General features: G+C 49.7%; 1 protein-coding gene across 1 annotated transcript in view; it reads left to right on the top strand.

Moving 5' to 3' along the window:
- The window catches only part of Lyst (lysosomal trafficking regulator), a 100394-nt gene extending 76534 nt beyond the window's left edge, over positions 1 to 23860 (top strand). Inside the window, exons 37-49 of the mRNA XM_048367998.1 lie at positions 45 to 111; positions 1775 to 1931; positions 4583 to 4723; positions 6100 to 6317; positions 7127 to 7357; positions 8517 to 8706; positions 10360 to 10496; positions 14911 to 15009; positions 16535 to 16674; positions 16839 to 16936; positions 19741 to 19897; positions 20757 to 20828; positions 22025 to 23860. Of these exons, the coding sequence (XP_048223955.1) occupies positions 45 to 111; positions 1775 to 1931; positions 4583 to 4723; positions 6100 to 6317; positions 7127 to 7357; positions 8517 to 8706; positions 10360 to 10496; positions 14911 to 15009; positions 16535 to 16674; positions 16839 to 16936; positions 19741 to 19897; positions 20757 to 20828; positions 22025 to 22163 (1846 nt within the window). The 3' untranslated portion in view covers positions 22164 to 23860. The remainder of the gene's footprint in view (positions 1 to 44; positions 112 to 1774; positions 1932 to 4582; positions 4724 to 6099; positions 6318 to 7126; positions 7358 to 8516; positions 8707 to 10359; positions 10497 to 14910; positions 15010 to 16534; positions 16675 to 16838; positions 16937 to 19740; positions 19898 to 20756; positions 20829 to 22024) is intronic.
- The last annotated feature ends 716 nt before the right edge of the window (positions 23861 to 24576 follow it).

The following is a 24576-nucleotide window of genomic DNA, read 5'->3' as shown; positions in this document are numbered from 1 at the left end:
TATCAAATTGTTTCATATTCTTTGCATCATCCCTTCCTTTCCAGAAATCTCTCTAAGCCAATTGCTGTGCAGTATAAAGAAAAAGAAGATCGTTATGTGGACACATACAAGGTAGCTTTAGCTTTTACTAGCCTTTTAAATGAAAGATGGAGATTTGTTTAACAGACTTAGGTTTCACTTAATCTTAAATTGATAGTGTTGATTTTTCCTGTTTTTTATTTACTTATACTTGCACAACTAGAACTGTCTTAATTTTTTGACACAAAAAATTAAGACAAAGAAGATATTTTAGCATAAATTAAAAGATTATGATCAATTGCTTCTTCAAGCATAATGTAATTATCTTTCTTTGAAAATCACAAAGATTTTTGGAGATCTGCTATTCGTATCTAAAAGTGCTTTTTATTAATATACCTGCTAATTAATTTAATAAATATAAATTAATACAAAATTAATATACTATTATATATTGAATAGTGACATATTTATTTGTACCATTCCCTTGCTAGTTACATTCAGAAAATTGCACATGGTTTTTTTAAGAAAGAAATTTATCTAAATTTAATTAAATAGAAATGAGACTATATGTTTAAGTAGAATCAAATCTGTTTGTTTATGTATACTATAAATGCCATATAATATTAATGAAGTTCTTGGGAAATTGAAAAAAAGTTGCTTGCCACACATTGCACTCTTCGCAAAATGTGAAGAAGGAAGCAGAAGAAGCAGTTTTCTCATATTTGCCACATTGTTTATGTCACAGTTCAGAAACACCTGTCACAGAGCCCTTAGACTTTCACTGATTGGTCTGCGGTTGAAACTTGGAGAGTCTGGGAGAATAAGGAAGTATCTCTTACAAATGCATTTCCCCCTGGGCTGGGAATGTTCCAGCCAGCCTAGCAAGCAAAGGGCTGTGGACTCAGTCTCCAGTATTCACTCCTCCTGTTACCAGAACCAGAAAGCCGCGGGTATGAGGGGTGTAACACGCCTAGCCGAGCTTCCCCCTTCATGAGGGGAGGGGTAGGAAAGATGATCATATTCTTTTTTATTGTGTTACTGCCCTGTACAACGGCCATCTGGTGTTAGATTAGTACTCAGTGTGTGTGACATCTGTACCTTCCTCCTTTAGAGATGCCTTGCTCTGAAAAGGTGTGTTCTGTTAGGAAGCTCCAGCGACAAGAGCAGCTCTTGTTCTTTTGGTTTTGGTTTTGGTTGGTTATGGGGCTTGAACTCAAGGCCTGAGCATTGTCCCTGAGCTTTACTGCTCAAGGCTAGCCACTCTACCACTTGAAGTTGCAATGCCGCTTCCAGTTTTCTGGTGGTTAATTGGAGAGAAGAGTCTCACAGACTTTCCTGCTCAGGCTGGCTTTGAACTGTGATCCTCAGATCTCAGTCTCCTGAGTAGCTAGGATTATAGGTGTGAGCCACCAGCCCCCGGCCCAGCTCTCATTTTTGAGTGCTTGATGAGCGCAGGCTCTAGGAGCCCTGCTTGGGAGTGGAGGGTGGGAGAGAGGACGCAGGGCGAGGGCTGGTCCCGGTGGAGGTGAGTGAAGAGGTCCAGCATGCACGTGGCTCTCACGTGGCTCTCACGTGGCCAGGCTTCAGCAGGGCTCCGGGTGGCGGGGGTCTGTGTACATGAACTGGACGGGGAGAGCAAGCTGAGGAGAAGGGTGTTAAAGGGTGGCGGAGGAGGATAGTCAGGGAAGCCAGCGCAGCTTTCCCAGCTCTGCGTGGTACACCACTCACGAGCCACGGGCCCTGTGTGTGTCCTCAGTACTTGGAGGAAGAGTACCGCAAAGGAGCGCGGGAGGATGACCCCATGCCGCCCGTACAGCCCTATCACTACGGCTCCCACTACTCCAACAGCGGCACCGTGCTGCACTTCCTGGTCAGGATGCCTCCCTTCACCAAGATGTTCCTAGCCTATCAAGGTACGTGACACACTTTCCCAGCTGCCCCCGCCACCGCTCAGCCCGGCAGGAAGCCTGGCCTGGCTTCTGGAAAACCTCCCGAGGGTAACCGAACTCCAGGAACAGAACTCTCCATCTTCAACATGCTCCCCAGAAAAGCTGGACATGGTCGCTTCAATTTAAATACGTCCGACTTTAATAAACTAGAATTCACACGCCACAACGTTTACCCCCGAACCATACCCAGCTCAGTTTTAAAGTCTTTTCGGCCTAATTGTCTCAGCTCTGATGCGCGAGTGTGGAGCCTGAGCACTTGATTCGTGCAGCAGTCAGCCGCCGGCCATCACTGTCGCGCAGGGCGCCCGGCTGTGTCTGAAGGCGTAGAAGCCGGGGAGCCGGCGCTGTCACAGCCCTCGCCTGCCCGCTCGGAGAGCGGCCGTCCCCCTGCGTGGAGTGGCAGCCCAGGGGAAGGTGACGTAGGAGGAAACTGCAGACGGCAGGGACGCGCTCTGTCACCCCTTCACTAGAACCGAGCGAGTCGCTCTGCACGTGTTCCTCACGACACCCACAGTTCTTCAGGGAATCTGCCCATTCGGTTTATCCGGTTACCAGTTTATGCTCGGACTTTCCCGGTATTTTTCACTCATAAACCTGTTGGAGGAAAAGAATTGCATTCTGCCTGCTTTTCCTAAGAAATGGGCTTTGCTGTGTTTGTCTCTGTAAATACAGAGCAGATGTTCCTTGTGATGGCTGCACAGATGTGTTCTCCCTCAGTCCTCAGTCTGGGCAGCCGGGCAGCGGCTTGGGAGCCTCTGAACGCACGGTCCTGTCAGAGCTAACACAGCTACGGAGAGGGATGGCGGGCCACTGCAGTGCGCAACAGAACGGCCGCCTCCTCCACCTACAACTGTTTTGTGGGTGTTGCTATTTTTGTGGTGCTGAGCATCAAGCCAGGGTCTTTTACACGTTAAGTCAGGGCTGTGCCTCCCCATCCAGTTTATTAATGTAGATCCCAAATCCATTCATATAAAATCCCGGTCAAGGCGGCTGGGAATGTGAGCCAGCAGTGCCTGACCTTGCATATGTTTTTAAACCCTGATAGCACCTGAACTCCCACTCGCTTGCGTATCATTAGCTTGAAGTGATTTGTATTCGCCTTTGAATTAATATTTGTTCATACTGAGGCACGCAGGGCCTTCTGCTGGCTAATAAGCATGTACTACTTGTTTGTTTTGCCAACCTTGAGGGTTGGACTCAGGGCCTGGACACTGTTTTTGAGCTTTTGTGCTCAGGGCTAACACTCTGCCACTTTGAGCCACAGCTCCGCTTCTGGCATCTTGGTGGTTAATTAGAGGTAAGGGTCTTGGCAGACCCTCCCAGATGTTCATTATTTTCAAGATAGGATCCAGCCTCATAGGAAACTTTATTCAGTGCTTTTGCTCAGATTGGAGCATCTAGAAAACAAAGCTCCCCACCCTAGAAACAAGGAAAATGGAGAACAAATTGTCTTCGCAATTAGAAGTGAAGGAATAGGGCTGGGAATGTGGCTTAGTGGTAGAGCGCTTGCCTAGCATGCATGAAGCCCTGGGTTTGATTCCTCAGCACAATATAAACAGAAAAAACTGGAAGTGGCGCTGTGGCTCAAGTGGTAGAGTTCCAGCCTTGAGCAAAAAGAAGCCAGGGACAGTGATCAGGCCCCAGGAGTGGCAAAAAAAAAAAAAAGAAGTGAAGAAATAATGTTGCTTCTCAAAAAGGAAAAAAAATTGTTTAATTTATTAGCATACATTGTGAATTGTAGAAAAGTTTTATTGTGATCTTCACACCCATGTGTATAGAATACTATGACAAAAGTCATCCTGTCTATATTACTTGTTCTCCATCTCTTTTGTCCTCTTCCCCCCTTGTTAATAGGTTTCAGTAGTTGTCATTATGTTCCTGTCATGCATACACATAGTGTATTTTATCATACTTACATCCCATTACCCTTTTCTGAAAAAGCAAAGACCTGTTTACCTATTTTTCTTCTTTTGGAGGTACAAGGATTTGAACTCGGGGTCTTGTGCTTGCTAGTCATGTGTTCTACCACTTGAGCCATGCCAGCCATTTTTGGCATCCCGGTAACACCTCCTGTTATTTGCCTGGGCCTGGCCTCAGACAGGACCTTCCCACGTGGCTGGGGTTACAACAGACCTGCACTGCCGTACTCTGTTTATTCACTGAGATCGCCTTGCTAACTTTCTGCCCAGACTAGCCTAGAACCTCCAGTCTTCTGATCTCCAGAGTGGTGAGGATAACATCTATGAGCCATTATACCCAGTCAAATGTAACATTATTACTTATTCACTTAATGAAGAAGATGTTACATGCTGGGTATGGGTGATACCAGACCCTGGCCCAGAACGTTTTTTATCTGACCTTGCCTTAAACTGAAGTTCTCCTATTCGAAGCTTCCTGAGTAACTAGGGTTAGAGGCATAAGCCTCCAGCACCTATCGCTCTTTCCTTCCATCCAGACTGAGATTTGAACTCAGGACTTGCACCTCGCAAGGCAGGCCCACTGCCACTTGAGTCATGTCTCCACTACTGTGTTAATTATTTCGAAGTAGCAAATGCTATGGCAGGCTTCAAATGGAACCAAGTCTTTGATCTTGTGCTGTTTGTATTTCTTTGTAGATCAAAGTTTTGACATTCCAGACAGAACTTTTCACTCTACCAATACAACTTGGCGCCTCTCGTCTTTTGAATCCATGACTGATGTGAAAGAGCTTATCCCAGAGTTTTTCTATCTTCCTGAGTTCTTAGTTAACCGTGAAGGTAAGCCGTCAGATCATTTCTAACTTATATTTCTAAGAACTTCGGAGGATGTGGTAATTTCCCATTTCTCAGTCCTAAATCCCGAATCCCCAAATAAGAGAAATTCATTCCTCTAAGCATATTATTTTATTTCAAAGCAAGCTTGAGGATTTTTAGCATTCAACTGTTATTTGTAAGCATATACTTTCGTTTCATTATACAAATTAATTTTCTGATGATAGAGTTATACTCATTTAAAAAAAAAGAGTCATGAATTTGTTGAAAGCAAAATGTGGCGGGCCGAAAACCCCAGTGAGAATAGGAGGAAGTCAGAGCTAGGGATAAAGCATTCTCAGCAGAATGACAGTGACATGATAGCCCCAGGAGACCGGTGGGCACGGTTCACCTTCCATGGTGCCAGTGCTCTGCGATGCTGTCCAGCCTTTCCGCTCTGCTAGGAGACCAGCTGACCCTGTAAGGTGCCTTTGCACTGTCTTCCGCAATCTCATTCCTGTGAGCATTCTGTCTCAGCCTGGTGAGCGCTGGGATTGCAGCACAGACACGCACCACTGCATCCACTTTCAAAGGCATTTCTCTCTCTCTCTCTCTCTCTCTCTCTCTCTCACACACACACACACACACACAGTCACTTAAAGGTATTTTAGGACTTTTTTTTAAGGTAAGTATTGCTAAATATGGTTTTTACACTAACAGACTAATAAAACAGATGGGAGCTCACTGATATCACTGAAGAACCCTCTTGTTGGATGTTTTGGTACTATTTTATTGGCATAGGAATATGTCAGCAGAAAGAAAGTTAGAACAGACTGATGCACTTGCCAAAAAATTAATAGACTGTAACAGTTCATTCTACGAATGTGGGCTCTTGGTAGTAAGTATGTAAAACTAATTTTTACTAAACATAAAGGGAGTTAGATTTATTGAAATGTAATGTCAGTAATCCCAAAATGGCTGTGTAAAGCCTCCCTTTCATTTTGGACTCATTTGCAGTTGAATAGATAGCTAAGCCCCACGCATCCGAAGATCAAAGCGAGGAACCTTGGTGCCGTGGGCAGTGGTTTTCTGCTTTGATCTGAGGCTCGTGGTTGTCACACCCCCGCATGGACTCTTTCATGTTGTCGGGTAGATTAACCTTTTATAAGTGGCAGGAGGGAACAGCTGAGAGACCTCAGATTCCCCTAGGCTGCCTCTGTCCGCGTAGCCCCCAGTAGGGGAGTGAGGAGGGGAGCTGAAGACTCCTCCAGAGCCGGCAGCCACGGCTGCCTTCCTGCCTGTAGCATACAAGCCACCGTTCGCAAGCCCCCGAAGGCCTGCTCAGCGGCCAGAGGAAGCGTGCTCTGGGAGCTAAACGTCCGTGTTTTGATTTTCTCCCTCAGGTTTTGATTTTGGTGTGCGTCAGAACGGTGAGCGGGTTAATCACGTCAACCTTCCTCCGTGGGCCCGGAATGATCCTCGTCTCTTTATCCTCATCCACCGGCAGGCTCTCGAGTCTGACCATGTGTCCCAGAACATCTGCCACTGGATCGACTTGGTGTTTGGCTACAAGCAGAAGGGGAAGGCTTCTGTTCAAGCCATCAATGTTTTCCATCCTGCTGTAAGTGACTCCGAAAGTACTCTGCGCAGGTGCCAGAAGCCTTAAAATTGGCTATTAGGATGTTTCTTTAAAATGCCAAAGTTAAGTTGGGCACTGGTAGCTCATGCCTGTAATCCTAGCTACTCGGGAGGCTGAAACCTGAGGATCGCAGTTGTTACACTTTCACATGTGCTTTTTTATTTTGTTGGGTAGATTAGCCTTTTGTAAAAACTCTTCTCTACTCAGGAAACCTTTGTTTGTCCTGGGCTCTGGGGCACAAAGAATCCTGGGCCATGCAGGGTTAGGAGCGAGGGCATACCTGCATGTGTGTGGTAGGCAGTTTCAGGGAAGCCAGGGGATGGAGTCTCGGAGCTGAGATTAAAAAGCTTAATTTTTAGAAGATGATATCGTATGTGGCCTTGTGCTTACTCCATGCAAATACAACAGATTAACTATTAATCTACTGAACAAAATATCTAAGCTCACTGTTTCCCTGCTTTAAAACTAGCAGGGGGTGCTGGGAATGTGGCCTAGTGGTAGAGTGCTCACCTCATATACATGAAGCCCTGGGTTCGATTCCTCAGCACCACATATAGAGAAAACGGCCAGAAGTGGGGCTGTGGCTCAAGTGGCAGAGTGCTAGCCTTGAGCAAAAAGAAGCCAGGGACAGTGCTCAGGCCCTGAGTTCAAGGCCCAGGACTGGCCAAAAAAAACCAACCTAGCAGGGACTTGGGACCTGAAATACAGCAACTGACTAGTTAGCATGATGGTGGGGGTCTTGCTTTACATCTGTAGTGTAACTCGTGTGTGCGTACTCGTTTCATCTGCAGACCTACTTTGGAATGGACGTCTCTGCAGTGGAGGATCCCGTTCAGCGACGAGCGCTGGAAACCATGATAAAAACCTATGGGCAGACCCCTCGCCAGCTCTTCCACACGGCCCACGCCAGCCGGCCCGGAGCCAAGCTCAACATCGAAGGCGAGCTCCCGGCCGCTGTGGGGCTGCTGGTCCAGTTTGCCTTCAGGGAGACCCGGGAACAGGTCAAGGAAATTACCTATCCGGTACGTCAGTTCTGTTTTGGTAGGAGTCAGCAAAACTTGGTTGTTGCCTTTAATGCTGGGCCCTTACCCAGGTTCTGAGGATGCAGAAATGAACAGAAGTCCTGGCCTAGACATGTGTACCCGCCGGTGTATCAGTTGTACAGGCAGCTAGAGCAGCGTCCTGTGTGTGGAAACGTGAAGAGAACTTACTCTCTTGTTCCTTCTCTCTCCTGTGCTGAGGCTGTAGTTGGCACCATCAAGAGAGCCTGGGAGCTCGGGGGAAGGAGGACCTTGTGTGCCAGGCGAGAGCCTCCCTTAGGGACTGCAGGGAAAGCCGCCCAAGGTGGCCCCGTGACGGATGGGATCGTGTACGCAGGAGGAGAGGAGCCAGCGGGCCTGGCGCAGCGAGGGCCCGGCCTGCTCCCGCCCCGCGTCTGCAGCCACACACACTGGCCAGTCACGGCAGTGCTCGGGGTTAGACTTGACGGAGAACTTCACACGCTTCTTGCAGTTATAGAACATACTGCTTGTGAAAACAAGCGTTGGTAACAATGTTTCCTGTAAATTGGAAAAGCAAGCAAGCCTTCCCACACGTGCCCGCTGCTTTACTCCTCTGTGCCCCCTGAACTGTGCATCCTGCCAGTCCCTCACTGAAGGCATGGCGGGAGGCGTGGAGCCCTGAGAGACTCGTGCTTGTTTTGAAGTAGGGTTTGAACTCTGGATCTCATGTTTGTTAGGCAGATGCTCTACCTCTCGAGCCATGTACCCAGCTCGTCTTTGCTAAAGAACAGCTAAAAAGTTGCTTTTTCAGATAAGGTCTTACATTTTTGTCCAGGTTAGCTTGCCCTCTGATAGTTCTTATTTTCTCTGTATTTAGAATTTAAACATGGAAGTAATTGTAATTCTATATTTACTGCCCTTAAAAAAAAAAAAAAAAAGAACCCGGGCTGGGAATATGGCCTAGTGGCAAGAGTGCCTGCCTCATATACATGAGGCCCTGGGTTCGATTCCTCAGCACCACATATACAGAAAACGGCCAGAAGTGGCACTGTGGCTCAAGTGGCAGAGTGCTAGCCTTGAGCAAAAAGAAGCTCAGGGACAGCGCTCAGGCCCTGAGTCCAAGGCCCAGCACTAGGGGAAAAAAAAAACACCTCACATTTTTTCCTTCCCTTGGTTTTAGAGCCCTCTGTCGTGGATAAAAGGCTTAAAGTGGGGCGAGTATGTGGGCTCCCCAAGTGCTGCCACGCCTGTGGTCTGCTTCAGCCAGCCCCACGGAGAAAGATTCGGGTCTCTCCAGGCACTGCCCACCAGAGCTATCTGTGGTTTGTCCCGCAATTTCTGTCTTCTGATGACCTACAGCAAGGAGCAAGGTACAATAGAACATAATGGGAATCTTTCTGGGGTATTGTCCGTGACTTCTAAGATATTTTCCTCCTTGGGAAGAAAACTGTTCAAATTTATGGTGACTTAATGCAAAGTAGGAGTTAAATCCTAGTCCATGAATGGTGAGACTTAAAACCAGCACCATTTAAAGAAGTTAGAGACGACAAGAATCAGTGATAATGCTCACAGGATGAAACATTGTCCGTGTGATAGAAATGCCCTGCGAGGCTTCGATGCCCAGAGAGACGGGTGGCGAACTGTGGTCACTGTGAGACAAGACAGAGTAACCCGCAGCAAGGAGCTGGCAGGTCTGCCTGAAGCCCGCCCGCAGCCAGGGTGCCTACTTGCCTCTGTTCTGCGTTCCTTGAACTCTTCCTAGAATGAGCCACTCGGCATTGGGGGATGTAAATGTGTGGGGTATAATTCTCATCCCGTTCGACTCCTACCACTCCAGCTGGGCCCCTAGTATGCCCTGGAGGGCTGCTTTCTTACTGCCGTCTCCCCACAGAACGGACTTGAGATTTGGCAGGCTCCAGGTGTGTGCAGAGAACTACTCTGGTTTGAGGCCTCTGACAGCCCAGCCCGATACCTGAAGTCGTCACCCCTAGCTCTGCTGTTTATTACTATGTGTCCTTGAAGGATTGCGTCTCTAGTGTGAGAATAGCAAAGTGACTCCTCCCACCGTGATTCACCAGGAGAATTCTAAGAGAATGCTTAGGACAGGGCCTGGCTCATCCTAAACTGAGTAAATGCCCCTTCGCCTGCAGCCCCTGAGCCAGCGGGTGTCGGGGCTCATTGTGCAGCCTCAGCCCAGCCCACACCCACAGTGCAGGGGCCAGGCAGGTGAGCGGCAGGCAGGCGAGGGGCGGGCAGGCGAGGGGCGGGCAGGCGAGGGGCGGGCAGGCGAGGGGCGGGCAGGCGAGGGGCGGGCAGGCGAGGGGCGGGCTGCCGGCCACGGTGGACATGTTGAGCTGTTACACAAGGCTGCCGTTTTACTTTGCGTGTCTGTCTCTATGGGATACGCCGCAGCAGCTGCTGAGATGGTTTCGTTGACCTTAAGGCCGATGCAGGCCGATTCTTCAGAAGCAGTGCTCTGAATCCCTCCACGCACACTTGCTCAGACCCTGACACACTGAGTCGACTTGGGGGCTCCCGCCAGCTCTGTACACTGGAAAGACAGTCTTCTTGCATACCGTTTTACACCCACTATTCTGCTAGGGAAAGTCTCTTCCTGAAATCAGGCAAATAGAATGAGAAACTTGGTTAATTGAGCACCTGCCGTGTGCTGGGCACAGCCTTGGTTTTAAGGGTCTGAAGCCTCGGGTGTGCAGCTCAACCCTCCAGCAGCTCACGCTGATGGCAGCTTAGATTCCGAGGATCCCAGCTCCCGGTAATCTCAATACTACTTAGCTATCAAGGTGTCTTTACTGAAATCCTAGTAAATCTGACTCAGATAAATCCCAGTCACAGCAGTGATGCAAGGAAAGGGTCTGATTCTACCGTTAGAAACCTGTTAGCATCTTGGGGGTGAAGATGGCTGTGCATTCTGATGTATAAACTTGAGCATCGAACCTGCTGTGGTTTGGCCGACCTGTGACTCCTGCACAATAACCACTGTACTTGCTTCCTCTTCGCCTGAGGTGTGAGAAGCATGAACAGCACTGACATCCAGTGGTCTGCCATCCTGAGCTGGGGGTATGCCGACAACATCCTGAGGCTGAAGAGTAAGCAGAGTGAGCCCCCGATCAACTTCATTCAAGGTTCACAGCAGCACCAGGTAAAGGTGTTCATTTAGTCCTGTGCTTCACAAAGGCGTCACAACAGCAGCAGGACTCTAGCACTCTGTGACTAGTCCCGCTGACAGGTGACACTCCCTAACCACTACTCTTCCAGTGTCCCCAAACCTGCCTGCCCTTGCTGAGTGTTTGTGGTGCTGACACCAGCGCTGCTTTCCTCCCCACGTCCGCTTGCCTTTGTCACACGTCATGTTCTGTAACTGTCGTGCCATTCTTGTGACCTCGCTTTTCCTAAACAGATCAGATGTTCAGCCTGTGATGTGGCAGGCCACTGTGTCTCCCATCCTGTGAGCCGCATTCACCACCCACGTCCTTGGTGGTCATTCATCAGTCTCTCTTGTCCTCTTTAAAACGAGGTGATGGGGGGCTGGGGATATGGCCTAGGGGCAAGAGTGCTTGCCTCGTTTACATGAAGCCCTGGGTTCAATTCCCCAGCACCACATATACAGAAAACGGCCAGAAGTGGCGCTGTGGCTCAAGTGGCAGAGTGCTAGCCTTGAGCAAAAAGAACCCAGGGACAGTGCTCAGGCCCGGAGTCCAAGGCCCAGGACTGAAAAAATAAAATAAAATAAAATGAGGTGATAGTGCTCACACTACTTCCTCCCCAAGTGGTTGTGAAAATGCGTCCATGAACCTCTGAATTCTAAATGCTCTGCAAGTAGATACACAGCGATAGATAGCATGACCGTCACGGGCTCCGCATTGAGTAGACAGCCTTCTTTCTCTTCTGTCCTCTAGGGAGGTTCTTACCATTCTTGGACTTCCATGACCTGTGTAAGACCTGCTGCCAGCTCAGGGTGTGTGTGTGTGTGTGTGTGTGTGCGCGCGCGCACGTGTGCATGCATGTGTGTATGTGTGCATGCACATGGGTGCTATGTAAGCTGAGTGAGCTGCTCTGCAGAGCTGTTGGAGGCAAGAGTAGAGAGGGCTGGGAGAGCAGAGCTTCATTCTCTAAAAGCTGTTTCTGCTTTGCCAGTACAGTAACAGTAGACATTTTCTTTTTTCTTTTTTTTTTTTTCAGGCAGGAAAGAAAGTTTATTACCGAACTGCTGGCCTGTGGCCAAGATGATCCATGGCCGGAGAGAAGGGAGAGAGGGAGAGCAACAGTAGACATTTTCTTAGGTCCAAATATACCAACCATGGGTCTGGGAATATGGTCTAGTGGTAGAGTGCTTGCCTCGTATACATGAAGCCCTGGGTTCAATTCCTCAGCACCACATATATAGAAAAAGCCAGAAGTGGTGCTGTGGCTCAAGTGGTAGAGTGCTAGCCTTGAGCAAAAAGAAGCCAGGGACAGTGCTCCAGCCCTGAGTTCAAGCCTCAGGACTGGCAAAAAAAAAAAAGAAAAAAGCACATACTAGCCTATGTTGTTAATCACAGCATTTTTTGGCCAGTCCTGGGCCTTGGACTCAGGGCCTGAGCCACTGTCCCTGGCTTCTTTTTGCTCAAGGCTAGCACTCTGCCACTTGAGCCACAGCGCCACTTCTGGCCGTTTTCTGTATATGTGGTGCTGGGGAATTGAACCCAGAGCCTCATGTATACGAGGCAAGCACTCTTGCCACTAGGCCATATCCCCAGCCCATCACAGCATTTTTATACAAGTAGAAATACATGTCCAAACATAAGCAAGTTAAAACCATAAATTACAAAAAAGCTGGTAGTATAACTCAATTGGAAATGAGTCTATGAAAATGCAAAAACATAGAGTAGGTCTCCTTTTGGGACTTGTTATGAATTTGGGGGCTAGGGGTGAGGTGTATATATATATTCTACCTGTCATAATGTCTGAGTAACAAATGAACATAAATAGATTTGTGATCACTGATGTTGTCAGTACCTGTGGGTTCACAAACATCTTGACTGAATGACAGAGCAGTGACACAGATACACTATCTTCATTTTCATCAAAATCTTCAGAGCTTTTACTGACTCCTTCTATTTCTTTAAAGTTGGGATACACTAGTTAATCATGGTCTAGACGGTAGGAGAGAGGACAGAGGAAAAAGGTGAATGGATGACTCTCAAGAAGCTTTCTAATTCCCTGGTGGAAGTTTCTTCAGCATAAAGACAAAGTTTAACTTTGCCAAGTTATTTTGCCAAGGACATTTAGCAGATGCAAGGCTTGATAAAGTTTATTTTAAATGTAGTTCTTATTTTCAGATGGCATGATTTTAACTTTTCCAGCTTCATTGAGGTGAAATTAGCTGATGAAACACTCTGTGTATTTAAGGTCTACAGTGTGCTCTTTTGATACACATTGTAAAGTGATGTCCGCATCCCCAGAGCTGCCCTTGTGCCTGTGGGGAGAGCAGTGGAGATGGACTCTCAGCCGAGCTCAAGTCTGCAGTACAGTGTGACTCCAGACGCTGTCACACGTCCCCCCTGGGACTCAGTCCCACGCCCTGGCAGCCGCCGGCCTGTTCTCCGCTTCCATGCATTCCCCTTTTCCAGAATTCACATATGGACAAAGTCACACAGTGTCTGCCTTTCTGGTCCCGGCAGTTTCCGTTAGCACAGTGTCCTCTCGCTCTATCCACGTTGTTACGGTGCATACTTTCCTTTTTAAGGCTGACGTGTATATGCACATGTAGATATACTTGTACATCATACACAAACAACATTGCAGAATGCTTTCTGTCATGTGAAAGTTGGCACCCAGAGATCATGAAAGCTGAGAGAATGATCTCATAAGTCTTTTTAGCCCCAAAGGCTAGTTCAGATTCTTGTCATAAGCTATTGTGTAAGGTAGAGTACTTCTGGAAAATGACTGGGTCAGAACACTGTACTTCATTTTGCGCCTAGGAACACGCCGTTCATTAGTTCTCTCTGTAGTTTGAGAGTATTGCTGTAGGAATGTAGGGCATGATGACTGTACGTGTAGCTCCTGCCGTCAAGTCGTCATCGTCATCCTCAGGTCGTCTTCAGTCTACAGATCTGACTCACCGTTGTGAAGCATCTCTCTCGGTCACTTTCCTTTGTTACTACTGCTAGGAAATTTAAAATTCTGATTTGTTAGCTCTATTGAGCTAAAGGCAGATTCTAAGAACAGAGCCTCTGCTTCCTGGTATATGTCCTTGAAGGCTGACAGTTTACTTGGAACAGTGCAGCAGGAAAACCATGATCTTATTGCATTATTCTTCTGGGAGAGTCTATTTTAATCTGTTTATTTTTAGCATAGTTGGGAATAATAAGTGATAATGAAATAACCCTTAGGATGATAAAATAGCAAGGTATGTAAAAATATGATCATTAAAATTTTGTGATGTAAACTAGGTTACAAAAGAGCTTGAGGCATCCATCTGGGAATTGCAAGACTGAATTAGTTTTAGTCTACAAATTTTTCAAAGTACATTTTCCCTTTGAAAGACTAAGACTTAAGAAGTATGAAAACCTTACAAACCTTCAGAACTAGTGAAGAAAGAAACTAAAAACATTACAGTTGGATCCCGTAGACTGCGGTGGTATAGTGAGATTTAGAAGTCCCAAAGTTAGAATGGATTAAAGATGGTCTAACATTACAGAGACTGACATGCATCTGCTGATCCCACCAGACAGTTTCGAACTGTACGGGACCACCGCCTACTCTGAACCAGGACACTCGAGCCCTGAGCAGGTGCAGAGGGCAAAAGAGGCACGGAGGTCCACGAGTGACAGCCACCACCTTCTTCATCTCCTTCCTCTCCTCTGTCACTGTTAGAGGCAACACCTCCGACGTGCGCCTCGATTTCCCTTAGTGAAAGGCTAAAAGTCAAAAACAAAAGCCAGACATGGTAGCACACACCCGTAATCCCAGCATTCGGGAGGTAGCTGTGCAAGAATTGTGGTTACCGGTCCACCTGTACCAATACATAATGAAACTTTGTCTGAAAAAGTAAATACGGGGCTGGGAATGTGGCGTGGTGGTAGAGTCTTGCCCAGCATGCATGAGGCCCTGAGTTCAGTTCCTCAGTACCACACATACGGAACAAGATCGAAGTGAGGCTCTGGCTCCAGTGGTAGAGTACTACTCTTGAGCAAAAAAATCTCAGGGACAGTGCCCAGGCCCTGAGTTCAAGCCCCAGGACTGGCAAAAAAAGAAATATGTGAAACATACATATGCACACTTCAGCTCTAATGGACTTCAGATTGTTTTGTTAAAGTTGTATGGAACAAGGGACTGCATGTCCATCAAAACATGAAATCATACGCTATGGATTCTAACACTTTAAATACGGAAATCATGTGAAATGTTCGGCCTCCAGTGACAAAAATGCCGCGGCTGCCCCTGGCGCCCTCTTCCTGGCTCCACCTGCAGGGCTCCCTGAGCCATTGCGGCCCCGTCTTCACTCCGGTGGTCAGACGTGCAGAGGACTGGTCCTGCTGCTACCCCTGCTGACCTTGTTGCTTTCTCCCAAGGTGACCAGTTGTGCCTGGGTGCCCGACAGCTGCCAGTTGTTCACCGGGAGCAAGTGCGGGGTCATCACCGCCTACACCAACAGGTTCACCAGCGGCACGGTGGGTCCCGGCGAGGGTGTGTGACCCTCGCCCAAACCTTTGCGCTCCCGGCTCTCCTGCGCGCGTCTTCCCAAGCGCAGGGTCATAGGTCGGACTCTCGAGATTGCGGTCTAGTCTGGTAAAGAGCAAAACACGCACGACACAGACTTTTCTCTGACTTACCATGTCCTTCCATCCGTCGGCTGCCGAGGCTGCAGTGGGCGATGTGGAGCAAGTTAAAGGAAGAAGGGGCGGGATGGGCGGGATGGGGCGGGAGAAGTAGAGGTGGGGCCCGGCACGCCGGGGTCCACAGAAGCCACTTGCTCAGAAGGTCTCTTCCTCACTCCCAAAGGCCTAGCACGGATGTTCAGCCCGATCCGTGCGTGATACCTGCGGCTACCCCTCCGTTCCGTCTTCCCAGCTGGCCTCGCTCTTCTCTTTCCTTCCTCCTGCAAGCCTTTCCAGCCCCCCTACCCCCCGTGACTCACTCTGTACCATAGCTTTTTAAAGCTGGCTTCATCCTTGTACTTTTTGTTTTCCATTTGCCTTTCCAACAGCCTTGTCCTTAGCTCCCACCGTTTCTCCCATTTTCAGTCGTGCGCCAGCACAGTATGCACTACGGGTTTAAAGAGAAAGAAGATTAAGCTCTTTGGCAGGAGTAATTCTGCACAGGAAACCTTTGAATATAGCAGATCAAGGGTATAGCTAGTATAATTGAAATACATCCCGGGTGCTTCCTTTGGCTTTGAAGTCATGGTAAGCTAGTGAAGGCTTATATTACTTACCTTTTCTCGGAAATACATTTGCCTGACAGCAAAGTTTTTATCTCATTGGTGAAGATTTTCATTGGTAAAGGTTTCCTAAGTATTTGGTAATCGGGTCATGGGATTAACACTTCCTAGTTAAACAGCACCTCTGCCTCTCTTCCCCTCCCCTCCCCCCCCACCCTAAAAAAGGAGCAACTCGGGCTGGGGATATGGCCTAGTGGCAAGAGTGCTTGCCTCGTATGCATGAGGCCCTGGGTTCGATTCCCAAGCACCACATATATAGAAAATGGCCAGAAGTGGCGTTGTGGCTCAGGTGGCAGAGTGCTAGCCTTGAGCAAAAAGAAGCCAGGGACGGTGCTCAGGCCCTGAGTTCAAGGCCCAGGACTGGCAAAAAAAAAAAAAAAAAGAGCAACTCAATCCAGGTTCCAGTGGCTCACACCTAGCTATACGGAGGCTGACAGCTGAGGACTGAGGGTCAAAACCTTAAGACTCGTAGCTCCAGTTAACCATCGCAAAGCCAGTACTGTTGTATGTGGCTCAGTGGAAGTGCACCAGCCATAAGCAAAAAGCCAAGTGAGAGCACAAGGCCCTGAGTTCAAGCCCCAGGACCAGCAAAAAAAACAAACACAAAAAACAAACTACAGTTGAAGTGAGCAGCACTAGAGAAATGATCAAATGAGACCGTTAGAGTCAGCCTGCTTTCAGAGTGTGATATGTTACCCTGGGGTGTGCTGTGTGGTGGTTTTTATCCCATCCGTCACTTACTTTCTACCTTGCAGCCTTCAGAGATAGAGATGGAGGCGCAGGTGCATCTCTATGGACACACGGACGAGGTGACCAGCCTGTGCGTCTGCAAGCCCTACAGTGTCATGATCAGCGTGAGCAGAGACGGCACCTGCATTGTGTGGGACCTGAACAGGTAGGGGACGCTCCACCCCAGACACCAACACAGACGCCTGAGGCGTCAGACAGGAAGCCTGCTGCCTCGTGACCCACGGGCACACAGGTTGAGCTATAGAAAGGTCGCGTAGGGTATTGTCCTGTATAACAGCTGTATGCAAATTCATATCTGTTATTTTTCAGGCTGTGCTATGTTCAAAGTCTGGCAGGACATAAAAGTCCCGTGACAGCTGTCTCTGCCAGTGAGACGTCAGGTGACATTGCGACGGTGTGTGATTCAGGTGAGCTGGCCCCCGCAGCTCAGCTCTGCCTCTCCACCTCCTGGCCAAGCTGCTCTCTGTCCCCTGTCCCCCCCACATCTGATCGCTTTGGTTGCAGCATGTGTGCCTGTGAAAATACAGCAAAGCCCAATGCCACGCTCCCCAACTCAGGCCTTAACTTAGGCAGGAGTTGATAGCGCCAGGACTCAGCCTTCCCCTGATAAATGAGCACGTTTAAGCAAATGGGGGTTACCTGAATTTTCTTAGGGCTTTTTTTCTATCCTTTTTTGCCTTCTGATTTTTCAGTTACTAGCCTTGTTACTTTCCTTGTTAGAGAACGCGTGTTCTGCGAGTTGGGTTTGGAGACACGATGGGTCAGGCAGTATTAAGAAGTAGAACGCTGCCCCGTAGGCTGAGCGGGGGAGGGGCTGTGTGGGCGAGGCTGAAGAGAGCAGAGGGTTTCCCGCAACCGAGCTGCTTGCTGTGAACCCCTGCATTGGATAAGCTGCCTCCAAGTCCTCTTTGATCCTGTGGCTCTCAGTTCCAGTGACTCTGGTCTGCCGTGGTCCGCAGGGGCAGAGCTCATTAGAAAGAGAAGAAAGGTGCAGGCGATGACAACTTGCACAATGTCAAGGTCTGGAAGGGGCCTCTTTGCCTTGGGCCTGGGCTGCACCAAGCTCTGCCCTGGCACTCCAGCGCGGAGAGCTCCTGGCTTTGCCTTGGGCCTGGGCTGCACCAGGCTCTGCCCTGGCACTCCAGCACGGAGAGCTCCTGGCCATGTCCCGTGGGGGGGGGGGGTATGGGGGTTTCACGCATAGGTATGCTTGGTACCTGACAGTCTACCCTTCCTCCTTCCGGAACAGGGTCTGCAAATCCCCATTCTCTCCTCTGTGGTGGCCTTGCTGATTGGCCTGCTCCGGTCCTAAAGCTTTCTGTCCAGACCCCTCCCACGGAGCATTCGGAAGACAGTAGATCCCAGGGCTTTTAGACTCACAGTGCCAGGAGCGGGGGGCTAAGGCCAAATAGCTTATTATACCACATTCGTTCATTGTTCTACTCAAGAAAAGAAATGTCATCAGTCGCGATGACAAATTTCAGATGTGTTTCTGCCGCTCAGCCTCCAGTTGGTCTTGCCGGAACATTTTCATCTCCTAAGGAGTAGGAGTCGGGGTGACGCCCTCACTCGGCATGCACGGGACCGGTGACCTTGCTGGAGTCGGGGTGACGCCCTCACTCGGCATGCACGTGACCGGTGACCTTGCTGGAGTCGGGGTGACGCCCTCACTCGGCATGCGCGGGACCGGTGACCTTGCTGGAGTCGGGGTGACGCCCTCACTCGGCATGCACGTGACCGGTGACCTTGCTGGAGTCGGGGTGACGCCCTCACTCGGCATGCGCGGGACCGGTGACCTTGCTGGAGTCGGGGTGACGCCCTCACTCGGCATGCGCGGGACCGGTGACCTTGCTGGCTCTGCTCCCTCCGCTTGGCCGCGCCTCCGGCGGGTGCCGGCATGCTGTGGAGATGGTTCATAGGATGCTCTGTACTTTCTTGGCCTGGCAACATTTGCAAGCGTAGACGGATCCTGAGGGAACTGAGTCTTGTCGAGTTAATTACTTCCCTGCTGCCAGCAGTGATTTATATCTGAGATATTAGATCAGCAAGTCATGTGGGAACTCCAAGCAAAATTACTTCTGCTGTAATTACAACTCACTAGTAGGTGTTAGTTGGTCCCCCGGTAGCAGAGAGCAACAGTAATGGGTAAAACTTCTCCCAATTTGAAACAAAAAAAAAGGCCTTCTCAACTTTTTTAAGGCCCCTTGGTACATATCTAAAAGGCATCATAAAACTACTTGGTATGAGGACATATTTCTTGAAATTACTTCTTTAACAACAGCATAATGGACATCAGAGACCGATGGCTTACTCTATGCTCTTGAGAATGGAAGAAAATTACTTTTTTAAAGAGAGGCCAAACATATTTAGCGACCCAGACCAGATTCCGCTCTTCTTATAAGTCAAGAAGGAAGGAGCGTTACTAGACTCAGCTTAGCAAAGGTCTTGGCCTTTCAGTGGATGCCATCCAAGTAGTTGTAAAGTAAAAATAAGCCAACCATGGTACCTCAAGCCTATAAATTTAGCTACTTGGGAGGCAGACATTGGGGGATTGAAGACTGAGGCTATGTTGAGCAAGAAAGAGTTCATGAGAGTCCATTTCCAGCAATGGCTGGGCGTGGTGGTGTGTGCTGTCAGTTCAGCTCTGCAGGACGCTTAGGTAGGAAGTCCCCAGGCCTGGCCATAAAATGACATCCTGTCTCAAAACAAAAAGGATGGAAGTGGTAAGAGCACCGGCCTGGCGAGTGAGGCCCAGGCTTGTACCTCAGCTCCACACGCATGCGAACATTATGTATATATATGCGTGCGTGCGTGTGTGTGTGTAAAGTCTCAGGATTTGCACTGGAAATCTTGTTCCTCCTAATCGTAATTCGTTGTTTATTACAGGATATGCATTTTATAGCAATACGACATTGACTCATGGGAATGTTGTCATTGATCCTTTCCGTATTTATAGCATCTTGGCCTCATCCTCAGTGCACTTCTACTTCTGTCCCTGTGACTCTGCCCCTTTGGGCTCACTCGTGTGGGGTTTAGTGCCCGTGTGTTCGTGTGTCACCCACGCGTGGTGTGCAGCACAGTGATTCTGAGACTTCCGTTGTGGTTTGTGTGGGAGCCGCATCCCTGAGCGAATGGCCCAGGCCTCGGGGGTCCCCGTGTGCAGGGCCGTGAGCCCCCTACCTGCTGACCCGTGGGGAACTTGGTGTTGCAGCTGGCGGAGGCAGCGACCTGAGGCTCTGGACAGTGAATGGCGACCTCGTCGGACACGTCCACTGCAGGGAGATCATCTGCTCCGTGGCTTTCTCCAACCAGCCCGAGGGCGTGTCCATCAACGTGATCGCCGGGGGGCTGGAGAGCGGGATCGTGAGGTCAGGGGCTTGCATTCCCCCTCCCTCTCTTTCTCCTCTTCTTCCTCATCCTCCTCCTTCTCTTCATAAATTATTTTTTATATCTAGGCATATTAATATTTACTATTTACAGACTTAAAATCACCTTTAGATATAGATTTCTGGCTAAATAGCTTCTTTGAAATTTTATGCAAGCTGTGAAGGGTTCATAATATACAAACTTAAGGTTGGTCCATTGTGTTCATGCCTAAATCCCACTATGCAGGAGACTTCGGTAGGTAGATCTTGGTCCAAGTCCAGCTCAGGCAAAGGTGAGAGACGCTATCTGAAAAATAACTAAAACAAAAGGGTCTAAAGGCATGGCTCCAGTGGTAGAACACCTGCATACCAAGCAGGAGTCCAGTTCAGACTTCAATACCACTGAAAAAACCATACAGCTGGGCGCTGGTGGCCACATCTGTAATCCTAGCTACTCAGGAGGCTGAGATCTGAGGATCACAGCTTGAAGCCAGACTAGGCAGGAAAGTCTGTGCAACTCTTATCTCCAATAAACAACTCAGAAAAAGTTGGAAATGGTGCTTCAGATCAAGTGATGATAGAACTCTAGCCTTGAGCACCAAGAGGCCCAGGGACACTGCCCAGGTCCTGAGTTCAAGCCCCAAGACAGGCAAGCACACACACACACACACACACACACACACACACACACACACACACAGTGAGAATACCCCTCCCCTACAAACCACCTAGGGGGAAATGCTGTTGTTTATTGTATTTCCCTCCAGGTAAGTTAACAAATGCAGAGTGTGGTGGAGGTTTTCTCAGTGCAGATGGTTTCCGTTTGTGTAATTGGGTGATGACTGTTGGGTTTTTTTTCCAGGTTGTGGAGCACATGGGACCTGAAGCCTGTGAGGGAAATTACATTTCCCAAGTCGAGTAAGCCTATCGTGAGGTAAGCTCTTCTCCCTTCGCGCTTCATGGCGGGTTGTGAACATGTCGTTAAGGAATGTCACTACGGTGCGCAGACCCGCAGAGGAGCGCGGCAGAAGACGTCCCAGGACGCCGCGGTAGCCACCGGCGGGCTGCCTGTGACCCGGCGGACAGATGCGTGGCCCCCGCCCGGGCACCAGAGCCTCACCCCGAGCCCGCCACCTAGCACCCCACGGGAAGGGGCTGGATGATGGGCGCCGCTCCTCTCCCTCCTCGTTTCCCCCGCACACCAAGCTTGCTTGCTTGAGGCTCCACTTGACCAGGCAGGCAGCCTGTCACCCTGGCCTTGGGTCATGAGCTCAGCTTTAAAAACCCAACTAGAAGTAAAGCGATTCAGATGAGCCGGTATTAAAATAAACCTAACCAGGGTGCTATCTAATACTTGTAATCACAGTGGGCCGGGGGGGGGGGGCGGGGGACGACACAGAGGTCAGGAGGAGCATGGCTGGAAGCCAGCCCACACAAAGTGTTTGCAAAACCCCCACATCAAAAGACAGAAGGCTGGGGTTAGTGGCACCTGCGTGTGACCCCAGCCACACAAGGAGCGTGGGCAGGAAGATCACGATCCAGGCCGGCCCACACGCACGTACGCGACCCTACTCCCAAGAACAGCTAAAACAAACCGGGGGCGCGGCTCACGTGGTAGAGCACCTTGTCTAGCAAATTAGGACCCTGAGTCCAAACCCCAGTACTACCAAACAACAGTTTGGTTTTTATTAAACTAAATGTAAAGCCTGATGAACCAAAATTATATTATCTTACCTGCTCCTCTTTCAGGGAAATCATCTATCATTTAATTTAAAATTTTTTATTAATTTTTAAGGATAAAATGACTACTTTTTTATTTTTTTAAGTTCCCACACCCAAGTATTTGTTGTTTAGCATAAACAGGAAGGAAGGAGAGAGGCAAAGAAGGAACAGACTGTCCTGAATTCTTGGGCCTCAGTTTGACTCTAGGAGCCGCCGCCTCGTGAGCAGAGTGGCTGAGTGTCACGGTCACGGTCAGAACCAGTGACTTGGGCCGGCTCTGGGGCTCGGGGCGGAGCACGCGCCAGGCCCTGGGGTCCGTCCCCAGCCCCCGAGAGGAAACAGCCAGGCCTTCAGCCCGTGCCATGGCCGCCAGGGTGAAACACAACGCACGACGGTTTGTCTTTACAGCCTGACGTTCTCCTGCGACGGCCACCATCTGTACACCGCCAACAGTGAGGGCACGGTGATCGCCTGGTGCCGGAAGGACCAGCAGCGCCTGAAGCAGCCCATGTTCTACGCCTTCCTCAGCAGCTACGCGGCGGGGTGAGCCGGGGCCCAGCCCCCCAGAGCCACCTGACCTCCGGCCTGGAGGGTGGGGCGCCACCACCCGTCGGGGGGGGGGCCGAGGCTGAAGACACGAGGACGGCACACGCCAGCCGGGACCCACACTGTCTGCTCCTCCGCACCAGGCCCGCGCTGTCCCGCCTCAGCTGGCGTAGGAGGTGGGGTCCGCCCGCCAGCGACCGCAGGAACCCCGCTTTCCCCTGGAGATCGCTAGAGAAGGACGCCCTTCATGCCGTTCCTGCAAGAGCCAGTAGACTTCGAGTTGGCTAGCTAATTATATCAAAGGCTCTCAAAATTATATTTTTACAGTTTTCTGCCTTGAAATGCCGCACACCCACCCTTCCAAAAAAAAGGAAAGAAAACAAAATAAAAACGTTCAGGACTCGACAGTTGCTTTCTTTGAGAAGCAAACAATTCAGTAGGTGTCTCTGCACCCATATTTTATGGAAAATCTGGATACTAAAAGCGCATGCATCTCAGCGCTAGGCAGTGTTTGCCAGTTGCCTTCTTGGCTCAGAGGAAAGCCAGAATTCTCTTGACGCCACCGCAAGAACACCCGTAGCTTTCACTTGAGATGCATCCGGTTTCCTTACGAAAATTATACTTAAAATCCCTAGCACTAGAAATGGAATGTCCTTAGCTGAATAATGAAGGTTTCAGTGGAATGTTGTTAACAGTGCCCTTGCAGAGCCTTCAGCGCTGACTACGGGAAACCTCCACGAGGCCAGGCGTCTGCGGGGCGGGCGGGCCAGTGCAGCCCCGGGAGCGGGCTCTCGGGGGGCAGGGGCGTTCTCTTCCCCAGAACACCGTTCTGGAGGGAGACAGAGTATGGTGTTCTCAATGGAGAGCAGAAGCCTGTCTTGGAAAGCCGTGTTCCCTCGGGACCGCCTGAGGGTTCTGGGAGCCACAGGAAACAGAGTGCCGCCCGGGAGACCTGGAGCCACGAAGCCAGTGCTCCCCGAGCTCGCGGGCAGCGCCCCCAGCCCCGGGGAACCGCTGCGTCTTCACTTGGGGTGCTGCTGTAGCGACTTTGAACACACTGTAAGATAGACACGTTACCATGAAAAGATGCATTCCTGCCTCAGAATAAGTCATGCACTTGTTACGGAAATTCAACTCAGATGATGTTTACACAGCTACTTTTGTAACTTCCAGACTTTCTAAAACATTCTGCTTGAAAACTATAAAATGAAATTCCAAAGTTTCGGCCATCAGGATTGGCACAGGGCAAGTGGCCACGTGTGCCTAATGTTGGGCTACCTGCGTGGGCCCGCCTAGCACAAGCCACGTGCGTGCAGAGCCAACATTGCCCTTTCTCGTTGCAGTGATTGCTTCGAGAAGAAAACCCAGCTATTGTCTAGCTTCCATTTTTTACTAAGAACTTTAACTTGGTCTCCTGTTAGGACAGGGTTGCTACTCAGTCCTTTTTTTAGGGCTGAATTTCATCATAAAGAAAAAAAATATGCAAAATAACCGGTCTTGTTAAGAGTGCAATATTCTATTTTTATGTAAAAATAAAAATGAATTGGGATTATTTATTCAGCATGAAACCTTGTATGTATATGTTGGAAACACTTCCTAATGTGCATGTGGGGCAAACATTCCTGTAAATTATCACAAGCCCTGTTAGCTTTGTATACACTGCCACTTTGGGTTGGAAATAAATTTCATAAAAATAGATTTAAACGTTTGTCCTTCGTGTGACTTAAACATCCATAATCAGACCTCAGATCGATGGCTTTTCAAAAACCCACATAGGTTTTCAAGTTCCTTATAAAAAACTTGTCAGTGTGCAAAGACAATTCTCATTCTCTATTGTGGTTTCTGTTCTCAGATGTTCCATTTCAACCTTTCCCGCCCTGAAATGGAGTCGGAACTTCGGTCCCAAGACCAGTCACTCAGGTCAAAGGTCAACCGTGGACCCCAGCCCCCTGCCAGGCCCCGTCGTGGGCCACAAGCCCTGGTGGCCCCTGCCTTTGGCAGGGTGCAGGCGACGGGGAGCGTGTTAGGGCCCAGGCCCGCGGCGGGTGCCTGGCCACCCAGGGCAGAGCCACGGCGCCATGGGAGAACACGGCACAGACTGGCAGAGTAACTTCCAGAGCCCCTCCACCGAGCCTCCCCAGCCCTTCCGCGTGTGGAGACAAGGGGTTCTCTAGTCCAAGCTGGCCTCGAGCCGATGACTGCCTCCGCCTTCTGGGTGCTGGGTCGCCGCTGTCCGCCACCGTGCCCGGCTGCAGTGTCTCGTGGAGGACTGCAGCAGGTTTTGTTGCAGCCTGAGGGATGAATAGGAATCTCAGTGAAGAGAACAGGACTGGGCGGGTGGCCACCTCCGCAGGGTCAGGCCGAGGAGGGACGGAGGAGGGCGGCAGGGAGGGCGGGGCCGGATGCTCCCCCCC

This window comes from Perognathus longimembris, chromosome 18 (assembly GCF_023159225.1).
Source record: "Perognathus longimembris pacificus isolate PPM17 chromosome 18, ASM2315922v1, whole genome shotgun sequence".
Classification (NCBI taxonomy): domain Eukaryota; kingdom Metazoa; phylum Chordata; class Mammalia; order Rodentia; family Heteromyidae; genus Perognathus; species Perognathus longimembris.
The sequence above is the reverse complement of the archived record's forward strand: the minus strand, read 5'-3'. Positions and strand labels throughout refer to the sequence as shown.